Here is a 20,570-nt window from a genome sequence, read left to right as displayed (position 1 = left end):
ATTGATGTTTCTCACTCACATCAATCTCTCTCTCTTTCTCTGAAATCAAGAAACATCCTTCGGTGAGGATTTAAATATCTATAATAATAAAAGGGCAATATGCTAATTAGACCAGACAGTTGAACAACCTTCCGGACATCCTTTCGGATGAAGCCAGGGCTGCGAGGGCCAAGCTCCTTGCACGAATTTTGTGCATCGGGCCTCTAGTATATCTAAAGTAATGTGAAAATGTGAAAGCATTTTGCAAGCAAAAAGGTGCTATTCTAACTTACGGAATTATTTTATAGTCATCACCAATAATCAGAACAAGTACTGCCTGTGGACAAAAGCAGTCTAACATCTCTCCCAGTGTAGAAATCCCTTTTCCCACTTCCCTACCCCATATTCCTCAACCCCAGCCCACTAGGAATGCCTTCACTACTTCATGGGCAGGGAAAACTATTCTATGGTTAGATAGCTCCTGATACTGAGACAAAACGTGTCTCAGAACTTCCACCATTGATCCTGGTTCTTTCCTTTGGAATCACACCAAGAATGTATGGCCATATTTCCTATTCCTAGGAAAGTAAGTCTCCACTAACATACTTCTAAGTAAAAGTTGATTACTTGTTTTCACATATATCACTGTGGAATAGTGGGTAAAAAGTTTATTTCCAAACACTAAAAATTGCTATAGAAATGAACCTTTGTATCGCATCTGCTTCCTCCATTATGAATTCTGTTCCCAGAATTAGTCATCATCGGCTAATGTTCACTATCAGCTCCACTTACACCATTTAGCTAAATTTTCAAGTTCTGTACATATAAGAGATAAAAGACTGGCTTTGTTAGAAAATATAAGTTCAAGAGAGAAATTAAAGAGAACAGCCATATTTTCAAGCACTCATTCTCTGTTAGTCTAAGAAACAAAGAGTAATTCTGTCTTTCACCTACACAGAGTCCCCTGTACTAGAGCACGGATGCGATTTTTAAACAGATTATCTCCGTGAAGTTAATGTGGACACCATTCATATTTCTAATTGTTCCTCTCACCTTTAATTAAATGGGAATTTAAGAAAAATTGAGAAACAAAGATCTTAAGTACTTCCCCCAAGGACAGCACAGGGCACAGTAATCTTGCTAGCCAACCTTCAAAGAACACACTCACTCGTTAAGCTCTTGGTCTACATGTGCCTCTCCCAAAGCTACAGAGAAAATAAAATCTCCTTTCTGTTCTCTCTCATACTCCTGATCAAACTCTCTTTGTCGGAAATAATATGACTGGCCACTTCCTTTAAAGAGCTCCTGTTCATATTCCCAGCATAGTCTAAAATCACTGAGTATTCATTCTTTCCGCTGGGGGGGGAAGGGGGATGGTGATGGGAGGTGGTATCTTATATGTAAGGTTATTCATGGTCCTATGAATAAATCTCAGAATTAAAATCATCAACTTTGACAACTTTCTGCCATCTACTAGCTGCACCAATTGGGTCACACTCTGGGAAAAGATAAAAATGGGTGAGGGGGACAACAGAAGAAGCCCCTAAATTTAATCTCTCCTATGGAGTTCATTATGGATGCAATTAGATAGTACTGCAATTTCCTATAAGATTCTCTGAAAGAACACACAAGAGAGATTTTTTTTTCAACTTGTATGAACTATCCTGATCCATTTCCCACTGACCATCAAAACGAATCATCTCACCTCTTCCTCCCAGTCTTCTCTTTGACATCCTGGCTCTTGAAACCCCCTATGATGAAACTCAGAAATACGTGCATTCCCCACTACAAGGAACAGGTTGCCCTTGCTTCTCTGTACTTCAGTCCTCATGAGCACCTCTTGAACGCCATTCAAAGCCTCTATGGGCATATATTATAATTTTAGAAAACTTTCCAGCAGTTATGGAAAAATGCACACAGGAAATCTAGATTAGGAAAGTATTTCTCAGGAGGAGGCAAATGCCTGCTCAGACTCATTTATTAATATAATTTAATAACATTAAACAAGAGCTCCTGGCAATCTTAGAGAACCTGTCTAACGATGACACAGTGTTACTGGCCATTGACGATCAGCCTTCGTTTTTGTATTGTTTTTTAAGTTTTTAATTGAATTTTAGAGAGAGAGGGAGAGAGAAACACCATACCCCCAAGGGGATCGAGCATGCAACCCAGGCATGTGTCCTGACTGGGATTCAATTCAGCAACCTTTGTTCTCAATCAACTGTGAGCTGGCCAGAGCTATTTGTCGCACTTCTTTAAGTTGCTGCAATATTGTTATTTCTGTGTCTGACTATATATTTGACTGAAATGGTGAGATTTAAGGGGTATAAAAGTTATATGGGGCCCTAGCCAGTTTGGCTCCGTGAATAGAGCATCTGGCCCACGGACTGAAGGGTTATGAGCTCAATTCCAATGAAGGGCATGTACCTCAGTTGTAGGCTCAATCCCTGGTGCCCTGAGCATGCCAGAGGCAACTAATCAATGTGTCTCTCTCTCTGTCTTTCCCCCTCCCTTCCACACTCTCTAAAAATCAATGGAAAAATATCCTCGGGTGAAGATTAGCAACAACAAAAGTTATATAGGGCTCCCCAGTTTCACTTTCCCAAATACACCTCCTGAGAATGAAGAATACAGAGCACTCACCTCAAACTACATCCCAGGAGAAGTTTTCCCCTTAATTTCATTTCTGTCTTGGCTGTCCTGTATTTGGGCAATCGGCTATTCTCTCTCTTTATCCAATAAAGACTATCTGGTAGCCCCCTAAAGTCTGGTATAGTCCATAAAAAAACACATCAGACAGAACTCAAGGTCATATTGAAATTCAAGTTCAAATCCTTTTATAAGAAATGTATCCTTCCTTTAAGAAAGTTGAATAGTAATAGATTCTAATGGAAGGTGTGGTGTTTGGCCATCAGGGTCATGCAAACAGACTCCACATTTCTGAAGGATTTTTCTTTATTTTATGGATCCCAATATCCTCATCCACTTTCAAACTTCTGAGCAGTTATCAAAACCTGGTAAAGAACGCTAGCTGGTTTGCTCAGTGGATAGAGCGTCAGCCTGTGGGTCCCAGGTTCGATTTCAGTCAAGGATCAATAGAGGTTTATTGGTACCTGGATACCCTGACAGTCTCATCAGAGTGGTTCTCTTGTGATTTTTGTCTAAATTGTAAAATCAGTGAAAGAAATCACACTATAAATCACCACTTGAGAGTTAAAACTGGATCCCCCAGTACCCATCCTAGTGCCCCAGCACACAGTAAGTACTCAATAAATATATTTTTCAGTGCATGACAACTATATTATAATACCTTGTCCTTAAATTGTTTAGACCACAATTATCCCTCTAAATACTTGGTAGTATAGGACTCTAGGATGCAGAACTCTGGGGATCACCCAAAGGCTTGTATAGTTACTTGAGCTAATAGTTTATGAAGAACTAGTTTGACCTTGCTCCATACTGCTATAGCACACCTTCCATGAAAGCAAGATGGCCTTCTAACCAGGCAGCACAGCAAGTCAGTCCTTAAATTCTCCTGAGAGAATGTCCAAGGCTAGACCACCTAATGCAAGAAGAACTCTCTTTACCCAACTATATGGAAGAGTATACCTCTGGTAGTTACTAAGGAATTAAACATAAAATAGCTGACTCAGGACCAGCCAAAGATTGCCCTCAACCCCTTCTTACAAAAAAAATAACATTAGAAAGTGGATCTACCAGTAAGAGGTACCTGTGCAATGGTTGTAGAGTAAGTTATCAAAACCTCTAGGTTCTCTAAGATCCACCTCTATAATAAATTATATCAGAAAAAATATTAGAATTATATTAAAGTAGGTCCCCAAACAAATGCCTTTGGAGCTGCAATTCAATGTTAAACCTTGAGCTTTCATTAAGAACATTTTTACAAATGTTTATATTCAAAAGCACTGTCCAAAAAAAACAAAAGCACTGTATTTAAGGAAATCCAATCTCCCTTGTGTAACATCCATTGAAGAATTTCTTCCTAGAATTCAAGATTTAAAAAAATTGTCCCAATTGAAAAAGAAATTGTGTGTTTTCTTTTCCTAAAAAATAAATGCAAACCTGTCCCATACATTTCCCATTTCATCTTCGTAACCAAAACACTCAAAGTTAAATTATGCCCGATTACAGAAATACTCATTCCAAGAACACAATTTTTTTTCTAAATTGGTTCCTAAAATTTTTGTATTAATGTTGAATACTAGTACATTTCCCTGTCTTATATGTGGGTTGCCTCGAATTCCTATTGGAAGTTAGTATTCATTCAGCAAATAGTTATTGACTGCCTATTATTTACCAGGCCTCCTGTTAGATACCAGGGTTAGAGCCAATTCCTTCAAAATGACAACGTCCACAGGCCAGGTTGGGGGATAGTCAGGGGGAGGGGAGAGGCACAGGAAGAGGCTGGAGAAGTACAATGTAGTACACAATGTAGTACTTGCATGATGGAAGTATGCAGAGAATGAAGAAGGAGAGGAGAGAAAGGCCCGATGTAGGGAGCCCCATGAGGTTGGAGGGGGTTGGGGAGAACAGAAGTTTTTAAGTAAGTGGAAGTAGTCTTGAGAATCTGTCAAATCAAGCAAAGCAAGGGAAGCCTATGGGAAGGCATGAAGCTGAACAACAGCACAGTGGGCTTCAGGGACTCAAGGGTAACTTCGTGCAGTGGGAATCAAGGTGCATGTAGGGAGAAGGAAGAAATAAGGAGAGAGATGTGAGTAGAACTCAGATTGTGAAGAAAAGGAATTTGGATTTTAGTCTAAAATGATTGCGAGCTTATAGGTCTGATGTGCATTTTAGATGAACCACTCTACTGGAACTAAAAAGCAAAACTGGGTGGTAGAAGAGGGAGCATGCTGGCAGGCTCTGAGTCCTGGTCAGACGTCAGACAGCTCAGATGTTGCCTGAGCCTGGAGCTGGCCTATGGCAGAAGGCAGCTCAATAGAAGGAGCAGAGCTCACTGCAGGGACAGGGTTCAAGGCTCTGAGGTGTTGGCCAAAAGGTCCACACAAGCACTGTGAATGCCTACAGTGGAGTTGGGGTTGAAGAGGATGACCGTGAGTCACAAAAGTCTTCAAGATTCCAAGTAAGACAGAGAAAATATTGCCTCAAATGTCACCCAGAGACTGTATCTGTGATATATAAGTATATCAATTCTATTTTAAAGAAAAACCCCAATAGTCAATTAAAAATGGACAAAGGATTGGAGCACCAATTCACATAAGAAACATAATTAGGAAAAATCCAAAGGGAAAAAATGTTTCTTACAAGTGAGTAAAGAATCAGAAAACAAAAATAACCTTCAGATAAGAGTTTACAATGCATAAGGTGGTAAACTGTTTTTCAGTAATAAGGCCTGTTACTGATGAGCCTTCAAACTCATACCTCAATCTTCCTTCTACTGTCACTTTGTAAATCTCTTTAGGAAAACGTTGCTCCAGGTGAAATCCCTCTCCTCCCCACCAGAGCACTCAACAAACCTCGATGTCACCACACGTCCATGAAACCCCCTTTGAAAAGCAGCTTCTTGCCCACAAGAATATTATGACAGATGGTGTCCTACGGTTTAAAGAAATCAAAAGATGGTCGATCCAACCAGTAAGTCCAGCCAAGTCAGGAAGAGGCAGTGATTTATGCATAATGAGCCAATGATAGTCCTTCATGAAAACTATCTACTTAATAATTCGTTCTAGTATTTTTTTTATTTCACTATGCGACTCTATGTCTCCCTCCCCTTTTAGAAACTGGAACAATTTCCTGTCTCCATCTTCTGACATTTTCCCTATCCCTCCCACTTCGGAAAGACTACAATCAGAGTTCCAAGACCACATGGGAAATTTTTCACATCTTAATACATCATTGGGACATTTTTCACATCCTAGGACTTGATTATAAGCTTCTTGAAGACAGAGACCATTCTCACTCATCTTTGTTTCCCAGGAACCTCGCATAGCACCTGGTATATAATTAATACAAAAAACAGTATTTAAATAATTAGTTTGCATATTAGTCTGTTAGTTGTTTACAATTATTGAAGTGCTCTCTTGTGACCTTCTCACCTAGTTTGTATTTCAATTCTTACTTATCTAGAAGCAAATTATGAGTTAAGTATTTTTACTTTCTCCTTGCTGTCACTTAACTTTATACCCTTAAAAAACCCTTTAGGTATCCCACTGAACTCCAACCTCCTGACACCATAGCTCACTGCTTAGCTCTTTAAAGCATCCTCTGTCAGGTGACAGCTCTAGTCTCTCAAAGCTGTGCCCGACTTGTTCACCACTGTCTCTTCAACCCCCACAAAGAGCCTGGCACACCTTTGTGTGTTTGACCATATAGCCAGACTCACAGGGCCTCAGTCAAAGGCATTGCCCTTCTGTCTGAATTCCAATTATTACAAGTACTAGAGGCCCAGTGCACAAAATTCATGCACAGGGGTGGGGGGAAAAGGAGGGGAGTCCCTCAGCCCAGCCTGCACCCTCTCACAGTCCGGAAGCCCTCGGGGGATGTCCTACTGATGGCTTTAGTCTGCTCCCTCTGGGGAACGGGCCTAAGCCATCAGTCAGACATCCTTAGCACTGCCATAGAGGCAGAAGAGGCTCCTGCCACCGTCGCTGCACTCACCAGCTGTGAGCCTGGCTTTTGGCTGAGCAGTGCTCCTGCATTGAGCGTCTGCCCTCTGGTGGTCAGTGCGTGTCATAGCGATCAGTCATTCTGCCATTTGGTCGATTTGCATATTAGCCTTTTATTATATAGGGCTACAGGCCGGGTGCACGAATTTGTGCACAGGTGGGGTCCAGCCAACTGGCCCCAATCTGGGCAAATCGGGCCGGGCCAGCTGGGGAAGGGTTCACGGGAGGTTGGCCAGCTGGCCCCGTCCCCTGGTCGACCTCTGGGTCGAGGGGACAATTTGCATATTAGGTTTTTATTATATAGGATACTCTCCCTTCTAAGTCTCTAGCCATGACAGAAAAGTATATCCTTCTATAGGAAATTGCAGATGCCACCTGGAGAACCCATCACTATTTCTGATTCCACCTCTTAATGCATTTACAAATTTCAATTTTCTGCTCAGAAAGTACTCCCAGGTCCAGAGATGCTGAAATCCAACTGGCTGTCTGCTAAATGCACCCTGACATTCATTAGCTCCTTCCCTCACCCAACACATATTTATTGCTCATCAATGGTGCACAGCTGAGCCTCATAACTGAAACCATATTTTTATTATCCTCCCCCTATATGATTATCTCTCCCGAACCAATTTTATTTACCAATCATGCATTTGGTTTTCTCATGAGATAACTACTGTGTCACCCCATAGGGTCTATAACAGTTCAATTAAAAGCAAAGAAACATTCGACTTTAGTAGTCTGTGCTGCCTTATTGCCATCAGATAAATGCAGAGCCTCCTTAAGACTCCTTTGTAACAGTCTGAACTATCACCAATACCCTCCCCCATTCTGCAGACTGTGACCCCAGCTTGAGTTCTACGAGTCAGTAGAGACAAGAAAGGCACACTCCCTAAAGAGGGCAGCTCCCTTATTGTAGTGACCACATTCCCTCCCCTAATCTGTTTCTTCCTAGATCCCAGCTTCCTCCTTTGGAGTCCTGGCTCACTGAGACTGGCTCTCCCTTCTCTTAGCCCTCTCTCAGAGGGCTAAGGGGTTCTGCAAAGTGGCACCCTGCCTTTCAAAGATTCCTGGCCTAGACTTCCAGGCATAATTGCAGCCATACTCTCTTTGCCTTTTCCTTGACACATGCCCTTCCCGGAGTCCCCTCACTCCACCGCAGCCCACTTACTTCCTGAGCCATAGCACCACTTCTGTACCACAGTGAGGCTCCCCAGGCTGGAGGGATGAAACCCCAAAGGCATTTTTGGTTAAGAGTGGGCTAGAAATTTTCTATTACTAATCACAAAAGCTTCTTTTCATCTTTTATATATTATTTAACTAAGAATGAAGCAATCAATCAAATATCTATGTACTTAAAAACTATTTTATTTTTTAATTCATCCTGAAAAGCTGTACCACACTGTAACTACACATGCTGAAAAGGGTGGCCATGACGCATGCCTGGCAGGTGACTCGTCTTACTGCCGTTGGAAGGAAGCACTCCTTGGCCTCCCTAGACTCTTTCTTAAATCGTTGAGCTCACATACTGATGTTTATTAAAATAACCAAGAGATTTGGCTCTTTGACATGTGCCAACCCAATGTCAACAAGGACTCTGAAAAATAGAGGCTCCCCAAGCCATCTTTATGTCTTAATAAAAGGCTTCAGGCTGGGCGGGGAAGAAGGGTGCTATCCAGTTTTCATCAGTCAAGCACAGCTGGCTGGCAATCAGCTTGTTTTCCTGACTTCCATTAACAAATTCCACTTTATTACTTGGCTCTTTCAATAGCAGCTCCAAAGAGAGATCATTTCTCCTCAAGTACTTGTGCATGTCAGCCTGAAGTTTTAACATCTCTTTGTGGGGAGCCAGCCTCCTAAGGAAGGGTATGACCTCCACTCACAAAGCCCAGGAAATCTAAATCAATGACAACTATTTTGATCCTAAAATGCTCCTCGCTCATAAGTGCCTTTCTCATTATTTGCCTGGAAAATTCTTCTTTATTTTCTGCACGACAGCCACCTCTTGTATGGCCTCCCAGCTCTCCCCACATTCCATCTGGCTTCTGCTGTGTCCCCAGAGCAGAGGTATGAAACCCCAAAGGCATGGAGCTTCGTCCTGTCCTGCAACCTGCACAGCCCGCCTTGTGCATGGCTCCTCCTCTAGGGTAGGGAATAGCGAACTTCTCTGGCGGGTCAGGCGGTAAACATTTTAGGGTTCCCAGACTACATTTAATCTCAGTTGCATTTTTGTCCACATAATTTAATAATGTAAATGCCATTTTTAACTTATAGGCCATAAAACCAAACAAAAGAAAATGGATCACCATCTCAGGGCCATCCATTCCTACTCATACTTTAAAGTCTCATCTCTCCCACTGGACTGTAAGCTCCCTGAGAGCAGGGATTACCTCTAATTTCTCTTTGAATTCCCCAGCTCCTGGACATAGAGGTGTTCAAATCATTGATGTCTATTACACTGAAACATCAATATCTAATTTATCTTGATGAATCAAACATATCCATGGACAATTACATATATATATATATTTTTTTAAATTGATTTCCAAGTGGAAGGGATAAAGGGATAGAAACATCAATGATGAGAGAGAATCACTGATCGGCTGCTTCCTGCACACCCCACGCTAGGGACCGAGCCCACAACCCAGTCATGTGCCCTGACCAGAAATTGAACTGTGACCTGCTGGTTCATAGGTCAACCCTCAACCACTGAGCTATGCCGACTGGGCAATTTCCTCAACTCTCGAACAATCCCAACAGAAAGTCATTTTGCATTTTGAGTCCCTTAGGCATTGGGCATTAAAGGTAAGCTCTGTTCCTGGGTGTAGGGAGAAGTAGATGATTTTTGCCTCATTTAGTAGGAAAAACTATGATATTCAGCCAAAGAGCTTCTCACTCCTCAATGCAGAAAAAAATAGTGCCTCTGTGAGAGTTCGATTGGGCCCCAAACAGCACCTAACTCCAGCTCACTCAGCTTCTGAGCAGCCACTGTTTCTCTTTGCAGAAAATCATCTAGATTGGTGATGCTGTCTTGAATACTTGCCAGGTATTCAGCCTAGCTATTAGCAATTCATTCACCTCCCATCTCACCACAATCGGGGAGAAAGCATTTCCAAGTCATACATGCCAGAGAAACACTGAGAGTCATCATTAATACAGCTAGCACCCTGCCCCCTAGTTCTCCCAACCAGAAATGCTCCAGAAAGGCCATGACCACCCTTCTCTGGTTAAGGAGCCCCACTGTTAAATTGTGAGAGATGAGCAGCATGTCACTGGCATAGTCTTAACTTCGAGGGCTCCATGCCTGGCTTGCTGGGGCTCCCAACAGCGTGAGCTGGTGAGGAAGGGAGGAAGCCAGGAGCAGACAGAACCACTGCTAAGGAGGAAATGGCCCTCAGCACACCTGCTCTGTGAGGCTGGGCGTCCAGTCTAACATTCCAACGGAACAGGACAAACTGGAGACTGATTCCACTCATATCCACATCAGGCAGGCCCCCCTGGCTCAGGGAGGAAAGGCACCAGAAGGTCCAGGCAGTGTCAATCTTCAAGCCAGGCAGTGCTTTCGAATGCCTGTTTAGAGTAGGAGCCCAGCCAGCCCCACCACCACCCCACACCACCATGTAACAAAGCCGCCGAGAACCAATGTGAGGGCTGAATGTGCCATTGGGATCGCCCCCTGCAAGCTGGGGTTCAGGGGAGGACTCCGGGTCCAGTAAGCATCTGGAATGTGGAGCAGGAAGGAGCCAGAGTGGGTCACCCTGCAGGCGGCAGGTTACACCCAGCTCAGCCCCCAGTTCCTAGGGCATCAGGAGGGTTTCAACAAAACAAATCCCAAACCCCACTTCCTAGAGGTGAGGTCCCTAATGTGCTCCAGAATGGAGATGAGGGTGCCGAGAGAGGGCCAGTGAACCCCCCCCCCCCCCAACAAAATCAGCAGCCTGAAGGACTAGGTCGTATGACTAGTCAGTCACACAGAGAGCTTGGCTCCCTGTGCATGAGTTGTCCCCAGGAGAGGCTATCATTTCACACATAGAAGCTCCTAAGTTCAAATCATATTTATGAATCATTATAGCTAAGACTCAAGTCTGGCCAGTACAGAATCACATCAGCCCAGCCACCTGCAGCCAACAGGTGAACAAGGGTGGGTCACCCTACTCTCAGCATCCTCACCCGCCCTTGGACACATGCCGCTCTTCGCTATTCCTGGAGGGACCTCCCCAGCACAATTAAGCCCATGGTGGGACTAAAACCTACACGTGGAAGCAAAGAAACCAACCGAAATCAAACTTTAAATCAGTAAACTAACAGTGCTCTACTAATCATGCAAAAAGTAAGGAGAGAAAATATGGAATAGAAGGTGTGGTACGTTACCCAAAAGCCCTGCTAAAGACCGCATGTCCTTCTCCATCAGCATGTAAATCTCTTCCTCTGAGAAGCGGCCAATGCCGTGGCCGTGCATCTCGCGTTTCACAATTCCTTTCGTTATGTGGCACACGACCCACCTCAGCAGGTTGCTGAAGGGACCACCACCATTAAGAGAGAGCATCTTCCGGGTCTCATTGAGATTGTCCACCCACTGGCAATAAGCTAACGTCCTGGAAGTGTGTGGAAACAAGTTACTACTGTGCATTAGATACATAGCAGCTCCACGGGGCAACTCCCCACACGTGGGTCAGGATTTGGAACACTCTGGAGGAATTGAGTCATTGCAGCTTTTCTAAAAAAGCATGGCAGGTGTTACACAGGCCCTAGTGGATGCTTGGACTTGGGGCGCGTGGGACACACAGTAAGAAACTCAGGTAACGATGCCATGCTGCCATTCCACCAAACCTCTCCTGCCACCCGCCCGCAGACCGTCCCCCTCGCCCACCCACAAGACCATGCTTCTGCTTTTTCTTAGGCAACCCCACAAAAAAACAAGTAGAAACCCACTTTGAGAGGCTTCTAGGCAGCACAGTGCGTACCTAGGGGGAGCCATGGCAGGGAGGGAATGAGGGGGGCAATGACTGGGGTGCTGGTTTCATTCCCTTTCTGGATCAAAGCAATGGTTACACAGGTTATGTTCTGTTAATTAATCAAGCTGCATATTTTTGTTTTGTATACTTTGTGTATGTACTTTATATTTCATGATAACAAAAAATTTTATTTTAAAGAAACCTTTTGCCTTTGCGAAAGGATTAGGGAGTAGGTATACCTGTTCATGTTTATAATAAACTATATAAATTATAAGTATTTCATTAACAACTTGCTCTCCAAAAAGTCAACTCTCTGCTTCAGTCTGTTCTCTAGGACTCTAACGTGGATACAAACACCAAAGGAACTTGGTGGGATCATTTCCCACCTGCCCATGTGTTCCCATGTAACAGGTGGCTATTCACTGTTCCTGTGTTATGCTGGCTGATACCCAGGCCCTTGCTGATCTTGTTCTCTGTACTTGTGCAACTGCAGGAATGTCTTTACGGTTAAGTGTTGGTAGACAGAAATTAAAGGTTTCCATGAACCAGGAGATTGCAGTTCGATTCCTGGTCAGGGCACATGGCCAGGTTGCAGGCTTAATCCCCAGTGTGGGGTGTGCAGGAGGCAGCTGAACGATGATTCTCTCTCATCATTAATGTTTCTCTCTCTCTCTCCCTTCCTCTCTCTGAAATCAATAAAAACATGTGTGGTTGTTGTTTCTTTAAGAAATTAAAGGGTGTCCTACTGAAGACTGAGAAAAATGTAGCTGTGGGCTACAGTCATAAGATATTTAGTTTTTCCTCTTAATGAGTAATAAAAGATGCATTAGCAGTCATCTCAACTCCTATGTTGATATAGCAGTAATGATTACTTCAAAATAATTAGAAGAGTAAAAAATATTTTTAGAGAGAGAACACAAGGGATGATAGTAAATTGTAGCTACTTTCCACCTCAAGAAAAAAAATACACCTGAAAATAGGTCTGATCATTTTATATTGTTCTTCTTCTTCTTTTTTAGGGTTTGCTCCTCTACAAAATAAAAATTAGGGGGGAAAACAAAAGCAAAAGATTTTTCTAAAAATTTTTAAACATTCCTGATTTTTACTGAAAGGTCCTACAATCAATTTCAACATATTCTCTGTACTGAAACCATTTATCATCCTTTTTATTTTTATTTTTTTTAATCCTCACCCAAGGATATTTTTCCATTGACTTTTAGATTCTAAAATTTAGAAGGAGTGGAAGAGAGAGGGAAAGACAGAGAGAAATATCAATGTGAGAGAAACTCATCGATTGGTTGCCTCCTGCACAGGCTGGAGAGGAGCCTGCAACACAGGTACATGCCCTTAACCAGAATCGAACCCAGGACCCTTTGTTCTACAGGCCAACACTCTATCCACTGAGCCAAACTGGCTAGGGCTTTATTACCTTTTTAAAGGAATGTTTAAAAATCTTGTTAGAAGGGTTTGTGTGCCTCTTCTTTAAAAGTCTCTCAAAATAAACTATTGAGAAACCAAGCAATGGATTTTGGTGAGAAAAGGAAAAGGTATATGGCAATGGTGACTAATCGGCGAGACATTCGAGGAGTCAATGGAGCTTTTGGTATGAAAGAGCTCACATTTATTCTAGTAAATTCTTTAAAACTATTCAAGCTAAATGCTTTTCTATTTGCTCTTCTTTTTACACCTGCAATTAAGTAATTAAGGTGTCAATTTTCACATTCTCTTAGAATAATTCAGCACATTCATTCTAATTGTACAGATCTAAGTAAACGGGCTATATCATCCTTCATTATTTTGGAAGTCAGTGATCTGAGAATAAAACAGAATTATCGTAAATGGACACATACGTAATACCCTTTGTAATAAAAAATAAAATTAAAAAAAAAAAACAGAATTATCGTAACTTAAGTATGGCCAGGTAATAATAGCAACCAGGAAGCATCTAACGTGTAAAAAATGAGGAATACTGTGGCTCTAAGCTGATAGGTTGACGTGCGGGGGCGGGGGGCGGGGGGAATGCACTCTTTGTAGGCAAATGACATAGGTTTTGTCATAAGCATAACTGATGCTGAAGGATGAGCAGAAGCTCCCAAGCAGAGCAGAGGGAGATGGTGCGTGCAGCAAGAGCATTGGCTGGTGGATGAGTGGCAAGAACTTCAGGATGGGGGTTGGGGTACAGGATGCCTGAGGAAGCTTGAAAGTGTTTGGGGGCTGGAAGGGTAGGCAAGGATCAGATCAGGATGGATCTGAAGCAAAGGAGGCTAAACTTGATTTTGAAAGCAAAGTTTAAACACTTAAAAGGTTTTAAGCAGACAAGAAATATGATCAGACTGATGGTGAAGGATAAGGTGAAGGTAAAGAAACTGGCGGAGGGAGGCTGACTAGAAGACCACGGCAAGACCAGACATGAAATGATGCACTGAGCCCTGGCCGGTTTGGCTCAGTGGATAGAGCGTCGGACTGCGGACTGAAGGGTCCCGGGTTTGATTCCAGTCAAGGACATGTACCTTGGTTATGGGCACATCCCCAGTGGGGGGTGTGCAGGAGGCAACTGATCGAAGTTTCTCTCTCATCAGTGTTTCTGATTCTCTATTCTTCTCCCTTCCTCTCTGTAAAAATCAATAAAATATATTTTTAAGAAAAGAAGAAATGATGCACTGAACTAAGACAATGGCAAGGGGATGGTGAACAGGGCACGCATAGGACAAATACTGAGATATGAGAGAAAGACCAATGGATATACAGGATGAGGTATAAGAGAAACTAGGCCTTTCCTCCCAGGCTAATGGTTTGAGTGGACGATATTGCTTTAGCCAATACTGGCAATACACAAGGTGGAATAGACTTCGTTGATGAAAGATAAGTTAAATTGTTGCATTTGAAGGTTCCATGTGAGTGCTGAGTGAGGAGTCCAGCAGGTTGAGAACTCAGGAGACAGTTTAGGTCCAGATAGAGAATCTGTGGGCAGGGGCATCAGTGGCAGTTTTAAAGCGTGAGAGGAGATGAGGTTGCCTAAGGAAGTTTCCGGAGTAAGGAGTGGGGAAACCACAGTTCAAGGGCAAGTTAGAAGAGGAGACAGCCGGCTGGAAGGGCCAGCCTGGAGAGAATCAGGGGCACCGCTTTCTCTGAGATAAACAGAAGTAGGGCACCGCTTGTAAGAGGTGAGGAGTTGCAGAGGTTCAAGGCTCCTTACTGATGTCTTCCATCTCCTTTGTTGTGCAGGAGAGGAGAGCAGGTGCAGAAGGTGAGGATGCAGCAATGGGAAAAGAGTTTTTGAATACTAATGGGTAGAGCAGCAGGTGGGGGTGGGGCAGGCAGGAGCTCCACCAATGCAAGGCAGAGCGTAAGGTTCCCTGCCTGCATTAGCAAGTTGGATGCAGGGCACAGAAGAAGGAACACTGGGTTGATTCAGAATTTTGCAGTTAAAAGTAACCTCAGAAACTGTCTGGTCTTTCTCCCGTCTCTTTCCTGCCCTACTCTTGATTTCCTTCTTCTCTTTCATTCCCTGGGCCCCATATTATAGATGTGTGTTAGGGAAGAGAAGGTAATGAGGGCCAGGAAGGCTCTTTCAGGGTCAAGCCCTGTGAAGTGTGTATGAACTTTAACTACCAAAGAAAATAGGTGCTTCGTGGATTTTTAAATCAGTTACTACAGGTCCAAGACATCACTGACCACGCTTCCAGACCACTACAAGCACAAATCCACCTCCTCTTGCAACCACGCTTCCTGGAAACTCTGTCCGCATGGCAGGGCTCCCACCCATTACACTCCACTGAAACCACCCTGCCCAAGTCCACAATCCCTCCTTATTGCAAAATCCAAATCAACCTTCTTCCATATTTATCTTTCTTTAATTCTCTATAGATCCAACAATACTGGCGTATTTCTTAGAATTCTTCCTTAACCTACGTCTCCACTGCTTTTCCTCCCACCTCTTACATGTTCCCAAGATTTTACCTTTACTCCTATCTTTCTCACTCATGGAGTGATCTATTTCCCACCCATGATTTCAAACTGATGACTCCCAGCTCCATATCCAGCCCACACCTCTGTCCTGAGACCCAGGGACCCTCATGAGAGAATCTCAGGAACCGAAAACCAACACTTCCACACTGGACTCGTCATCTTCCTTCTCTTCCAACCTGCTTCTCCTCATCTGAGCCAGAAAGAAGCTCGGGAGCTATTCATTCCTCACTGCTCCCATCCCTCACTCCCGACCACCAGTCACCTGGGAATTCACTCTTTACTCCAACTCAGTTATCACTGGAGTTCAGCCCTTCATTCTCAACCTGAGGACAGAACCCTCCTAGCAGGTCTCCTGACATCTCCTCAAGGCCCTCCAGAAATCCCTTTACCACAAAGAGCTTCCTAAAACACAAATCTGATCATGTATCAGAATGACAATGCTTCTCAGGGTCATTCATTAACTCCCCATAGCTCTTTTGCTTGGCACACCAGCCCCCTCCCACAGTCTGACCCACCCCCTGCACTGCCTCCCATGTGGCACCATACAGAATTATATGTGCCTCCCAAACCCCCCTTTTGTGCCTCTAAACATTTGCAGAGGCTGTTCCCTCTACCCGGATATCCTAATCGTTCCCTACCACCCCGCCCTTTGCCCTGCCACTCTGATTGTCCCTAGATTCCGTTGTGACCCCAGCTCCTCTGGGAAGCCTTCCCCTAATCCCCCCCAGCAGGTGCTGGCTGGCTGCCTTTCCTTGCTTGGTTCTTCAAACTCTTCCCCAGCACTGACCATCACAAAGGCTCCATGTCACCCGCCAGCCTGGGAGCCACTGGAGGACAGAGATAGCGTCTCATCACCTCGCTTCCCCCCGCCCCCATCTGGCATGGTGCCTGGCCACTAGTAATCATTCATTCACTAAAGAAATGAATTATTGATTGGATGAAAAAAGGCTTCCCCCTGAGCCAGCCACTGCTCAGCAGTGGTTCTAAGGGATGACAGTATTTAAGTAGAAAAATGGAAAGAGCTGCAGTGCCTACGGAGGATGGAGAAGAGGCTGCCACTGCTCTCTTCTGAGATCTGTGTCTCTCTCTTCACTGGGAAGAGGCCGCGGCACAAGGGGTCATGAATTCTTAACTGGAGAGGCCGAGGACAGCGAATCTGGAAAGTAGACTAGGCTAAGCAATTAAAATAATTTATCATTCTCAGAGCCTCTTTCAGGGAGTTGATAGTCATGTTCTTTAGTGCAACCGATGGATCTGATCTGTTCTGCAAAATGGGGTCAAAGAGGTGTGTTCTTTTTTTTAAATATATTTTATTGATTTTTTACAGAGAGGAAGGGAGAGGGATAGAGAGTTAGAAACATCAGTGAGAGAGAAACATCCATCAGCTGCCTCCTGCACACCCCCTACTGGGGATGTGTCCGCAACCAAGGTACATGCCCTTCACGGGAATAGAACCTGGGACCCTTCAGTCCGCAGGCCGACGCTCAATCTACTGAGCCAAACCCGTTAGGGCGAAGAGGTGTGTTCTTAAAAAAATGATTATCTTAGAACAGAAGACTAAACCCGACTCAAACATTTTTAAAGGCGAGCAAGAAGACAGGAAAGAAACACTGACCCTGGCTGTTTAAATGAAGATTTCTCTTGTTATAACCGAACATGAGACCTGGCCCATTGCAGAAACAAATATCAATATGTAGCAAACTGCAGACCACTGTTTAATGAGGATCCTTGCACGTGGCCTTCCCAACCATGAGGACGCCTTTCTCCATGTTGTGCTCTCCTTGCTGTATTTTGCTTGTACCCTAAATGCCCATGGGGGCAGGAGCATAGGATAAACTTCTGTATTTTCACCAAGTCACAGGCATGAGATTAGCTCCTCCAAACAGGAGCCCTCACTACATCTAAAACTAGGATGGAGGATATTAGAGAACACATCAATCGAGGTGTAATCAGGGAGAGAGAATCCCTGGCTTTTAAAGAAGATCCTGGTGATAAGCCATTTGATTAAAGCTACACACACACACACACACCATTCATTTACAAACTCAAAATTGTAAAATTATGGCCAACCTAGAGTTGAACCTGAATTCTCTGTTCTAATGCCTATATATTTATAGTTGATAATGTTATGACTAGATAGTTTGACAACCCTACCCTACACACTTCCCTATGGGATTGGAAGACTCTTTTTTTTTTTTTTAATATATTTTATTGATTTTTTACAGAGAGGAAGGGAGAGAGATAGAGTCAGAAACATCGACGAGTGAGAGACATCGATCAGCCGCCTCCTGCACACCTCCCACTGGGGATGTGCCCGCAACCCAGGCACACGCCCTTGACCGGAACCGAACCCGGGACCCTTCAGTCCGCAGGCCGACGCTCTATCCACTGAGCCAAACCGGTCTCGGCGGGATTGGAAGACTCTTAAGACACTCACTGGTGTCCACAAGGGGGCAGTATGTCACACAGAAGAAGCTACGGTGTCTGTTACCAAAAATCAATTTTATTCCTGTAATTTGACCCTGTGTCTCCCAGACTTCCCCTTATATGGAATTGGATCTGACTTAGGCATTCGGTGGAACAAAGGATATAAAAACCTGTCTTCTTCATCCTCCAAAATGGCTTTATAAAGCCAGTGGGACATAATGCTATGGTTTTTTTTTCCAAGTGCAAGAAAAAAACACTTTATAGCTGAACGTGCTTATTTGAGCAGACCTAAAACAGCTTCAGAATTGTGTGACGTTACATAACAATAACAGCTTTCTACTGTCCTTGCTCTTCAAAAACCACACCTGGAGCATTTTTAAAGCTTCAGACCAAAGTAAACATATCTGAAAACTCCAGATAGTCAAACAACTGGTTCCACCTCTTCCACCACTGTACGTGCAGGCACACCTGGGGGCTTATGGCCTGCTAGAACTGAACAGGCTCTCATGGAAAGCTCACACTTAACACTGCTTTCCTCCATACTGTAGTCCCCTATGCTGGCCCCAGTTTCTACGGGTGCACGTTTGGTGTTTTGCCTCTGAGACTACAAAATGGGAAGAAGGAGAGGAGCCCAATGGTGCAGAATCCATGGATTCTCTGTGTCACGCATTTTCTCTTCATGAGTGGGGACAGGGTCTTTTCTCCACTGGGATTTAGAGCTTTCGGGAAAGGCTGATCCACAGCTACCAAAGCAAGAAGTTGGCTAAAGGTCTGGAAAGCTTATGAAACAGAGGAGGGTCTGTTTTTCCTTCTGCTACTAGGGACTTAAGGGAATTGGAGGAATTAGGATTTTCCTTTTTAAAAATTCACTGTATATTCGCATCTCAAGACATGGTCTTCCACCTTAACTATTTCTTCCTCAAAATAACCCTTGAGGAGACACAAATGGGAAATATTGGCTAACCCAAAAAAGTATTTTTCTAATTAAAAAGAAAAAAAGAATCTATGTATGATTCAAGCATTTGGAAGTTTGTGGTCAATAAAATTAAGGTAGTTTCCTACCAGGATAGCACCTCCCATCTCTCCCTCTCACCCCTCCCACAAGCACCCTTCCCTCCCTCACCACACCCCACCCCCAGCAAGTATTAGCAGGGGCCCTTGTAGAGAGAGGGGGGGAGGGAAGGGCAGAAGATGAACTTCTAACATGAAGTAAATATGTCCATACACTCATAGCAAGAAGCAGTGACAAGTGGTACTTGGGAATCTTTCTGGATAAAAGCCTTTCTAAGCCTCGCCAGTGTGGCTCAGTGAATAGAGGGGCAGCCTGCACACCAAAGGGTCATAGGTTCAATGTCCAGTCAAGGGCACAAATGTACTGGGGTTGCAGGTTAGATCCCCAGCCCAGATGGGGCTATGCAGAAGGCAACCAACTGATGTGTTTCTCTCACATCGATGTTTCTCTCTCTCTACCTTCCTCTCTCTCTCCCCCACTCCTTCCTCTCTCCTTTCCACGCTCTAAAAAATCAATGGCAAAAATACCCTCAGGTGAATATTAACAAAACAAAAAATACATATATTTTCTGACCAAAATATATGAACCACTACAGAAATTAAAGAGTTGTAACAAAACTACCAACCAATGTAAGGCTTCCAGCTTCTTTTCGGGCAGCTAACAAAGTGCTAGCTCTCCTAGGGCCCATCAGTAGAATGAAGTGGGCTTTGGAGGGCCACATCAAAGGAACGCAGAGGGATCAGGGCGGCCCTGTGCTGGTTCTTCATTTCCCTCAATGCCACAAAGTAGGGCCTGGAACCCGGCAAGCAGGTGAGACAGGCTCTGTCCTACAGGCTACTTCCTGAGGCTACGCATGGCATGCGTTTTGGCCCTAACCGCAGAACCCTGCACTCTGAACTGGGAAGTCCAGCAGTTCTGGACAGGTGTTACTCTAAGGAAAGGCCCGGGTTCATTCTGGAACCCAGCCTGTGATCACTCCACGCCGACCTGCACTGCTGCTGCCTCCCTCCTTGCTCCCACCCCTTCTGAAGTGTTGCTTCAGGTCAGCCCTGCGATAAACTGGGCAGGAACTGAAAGTAGAAAGAGGAAAAGAAAAATAGAAAGGCACTTAAGATCCAAGAGCTAGAACAACAAGTTTTCTAATTAGAAAGAGAGCTGAATGGATGAAATAGGAAGGTGATGAGGAAGAGCCTTCCAGAGTCAACTCCACAATGAGTGTATCTCCCAGTGCAGGAGGGAAACACTACTGGGAGAGCTACTGGCCCAGGAATAACAATTAATGCCAAAAAGTGGGCTTATTAATACTTAATTACATCTTTGGAACAAGATAACGTTTGCAGAAATCGGAGAGAAAACTTATCTACTGGGGTATGGAACGGTGTTCCGACTTCCAAAAAATAGATCAAAGAAAAAGAATTTTTTAAAAACACAGATGACAATAAAGCAAGAAGAACTGGGTCTGTGTAACTCGCTCAGTGTCACAGCCAGCACAAGGCCATGTGCAGAACGAGCCAGCGCACAGCACAGTGTGTGTGATGCTTCAGACTCGGGGAACACAACAGCGGGGCGAGGCAAGGGGAGACG

General features: G+C 44.1%; 1 protein-coding gene across 1 annotated transcript in view; it reads right to left on the bottom strand.

The window, feature by feature from the left end:
* The window catches only part of FAXC (failed axon connections homolog), a 54,688-nt gene that overhangs the window by 17,928 nt on the left and 16,190 nt on the right, over positions 1 to 20,570 (bottom strand). Inside the window, exon 4 of the mRNA XM_006777239.2 lies at positions 10,995 to 11,218. Coding sequence (XP_006777302.1) covers positions 10,995 to 11,218 — 224 coding nt within the window. The remainder of the gene's footprint in view (positions 1 to 10,994; positions 11,219 to 20,570) is intronic.

This window comes from Myotis davidii, unplaced genomic scaffold (genome assembly GCF_000327345.1).
Source record: "Myotis davidii unplaced genomic scaffold, ASM32734v1 scaffold68, whole genome shotgun sequence".
Classification (NCBI taxonomy): Eukaryota; Metazoa; Chordata; class Mammalia; order Chiroptera; family Vespertilionidae; genus Myotis; species Myotis davidii.
This window is presented reverse-complemented; position numbering and strand designations above follow the sequence as displayed.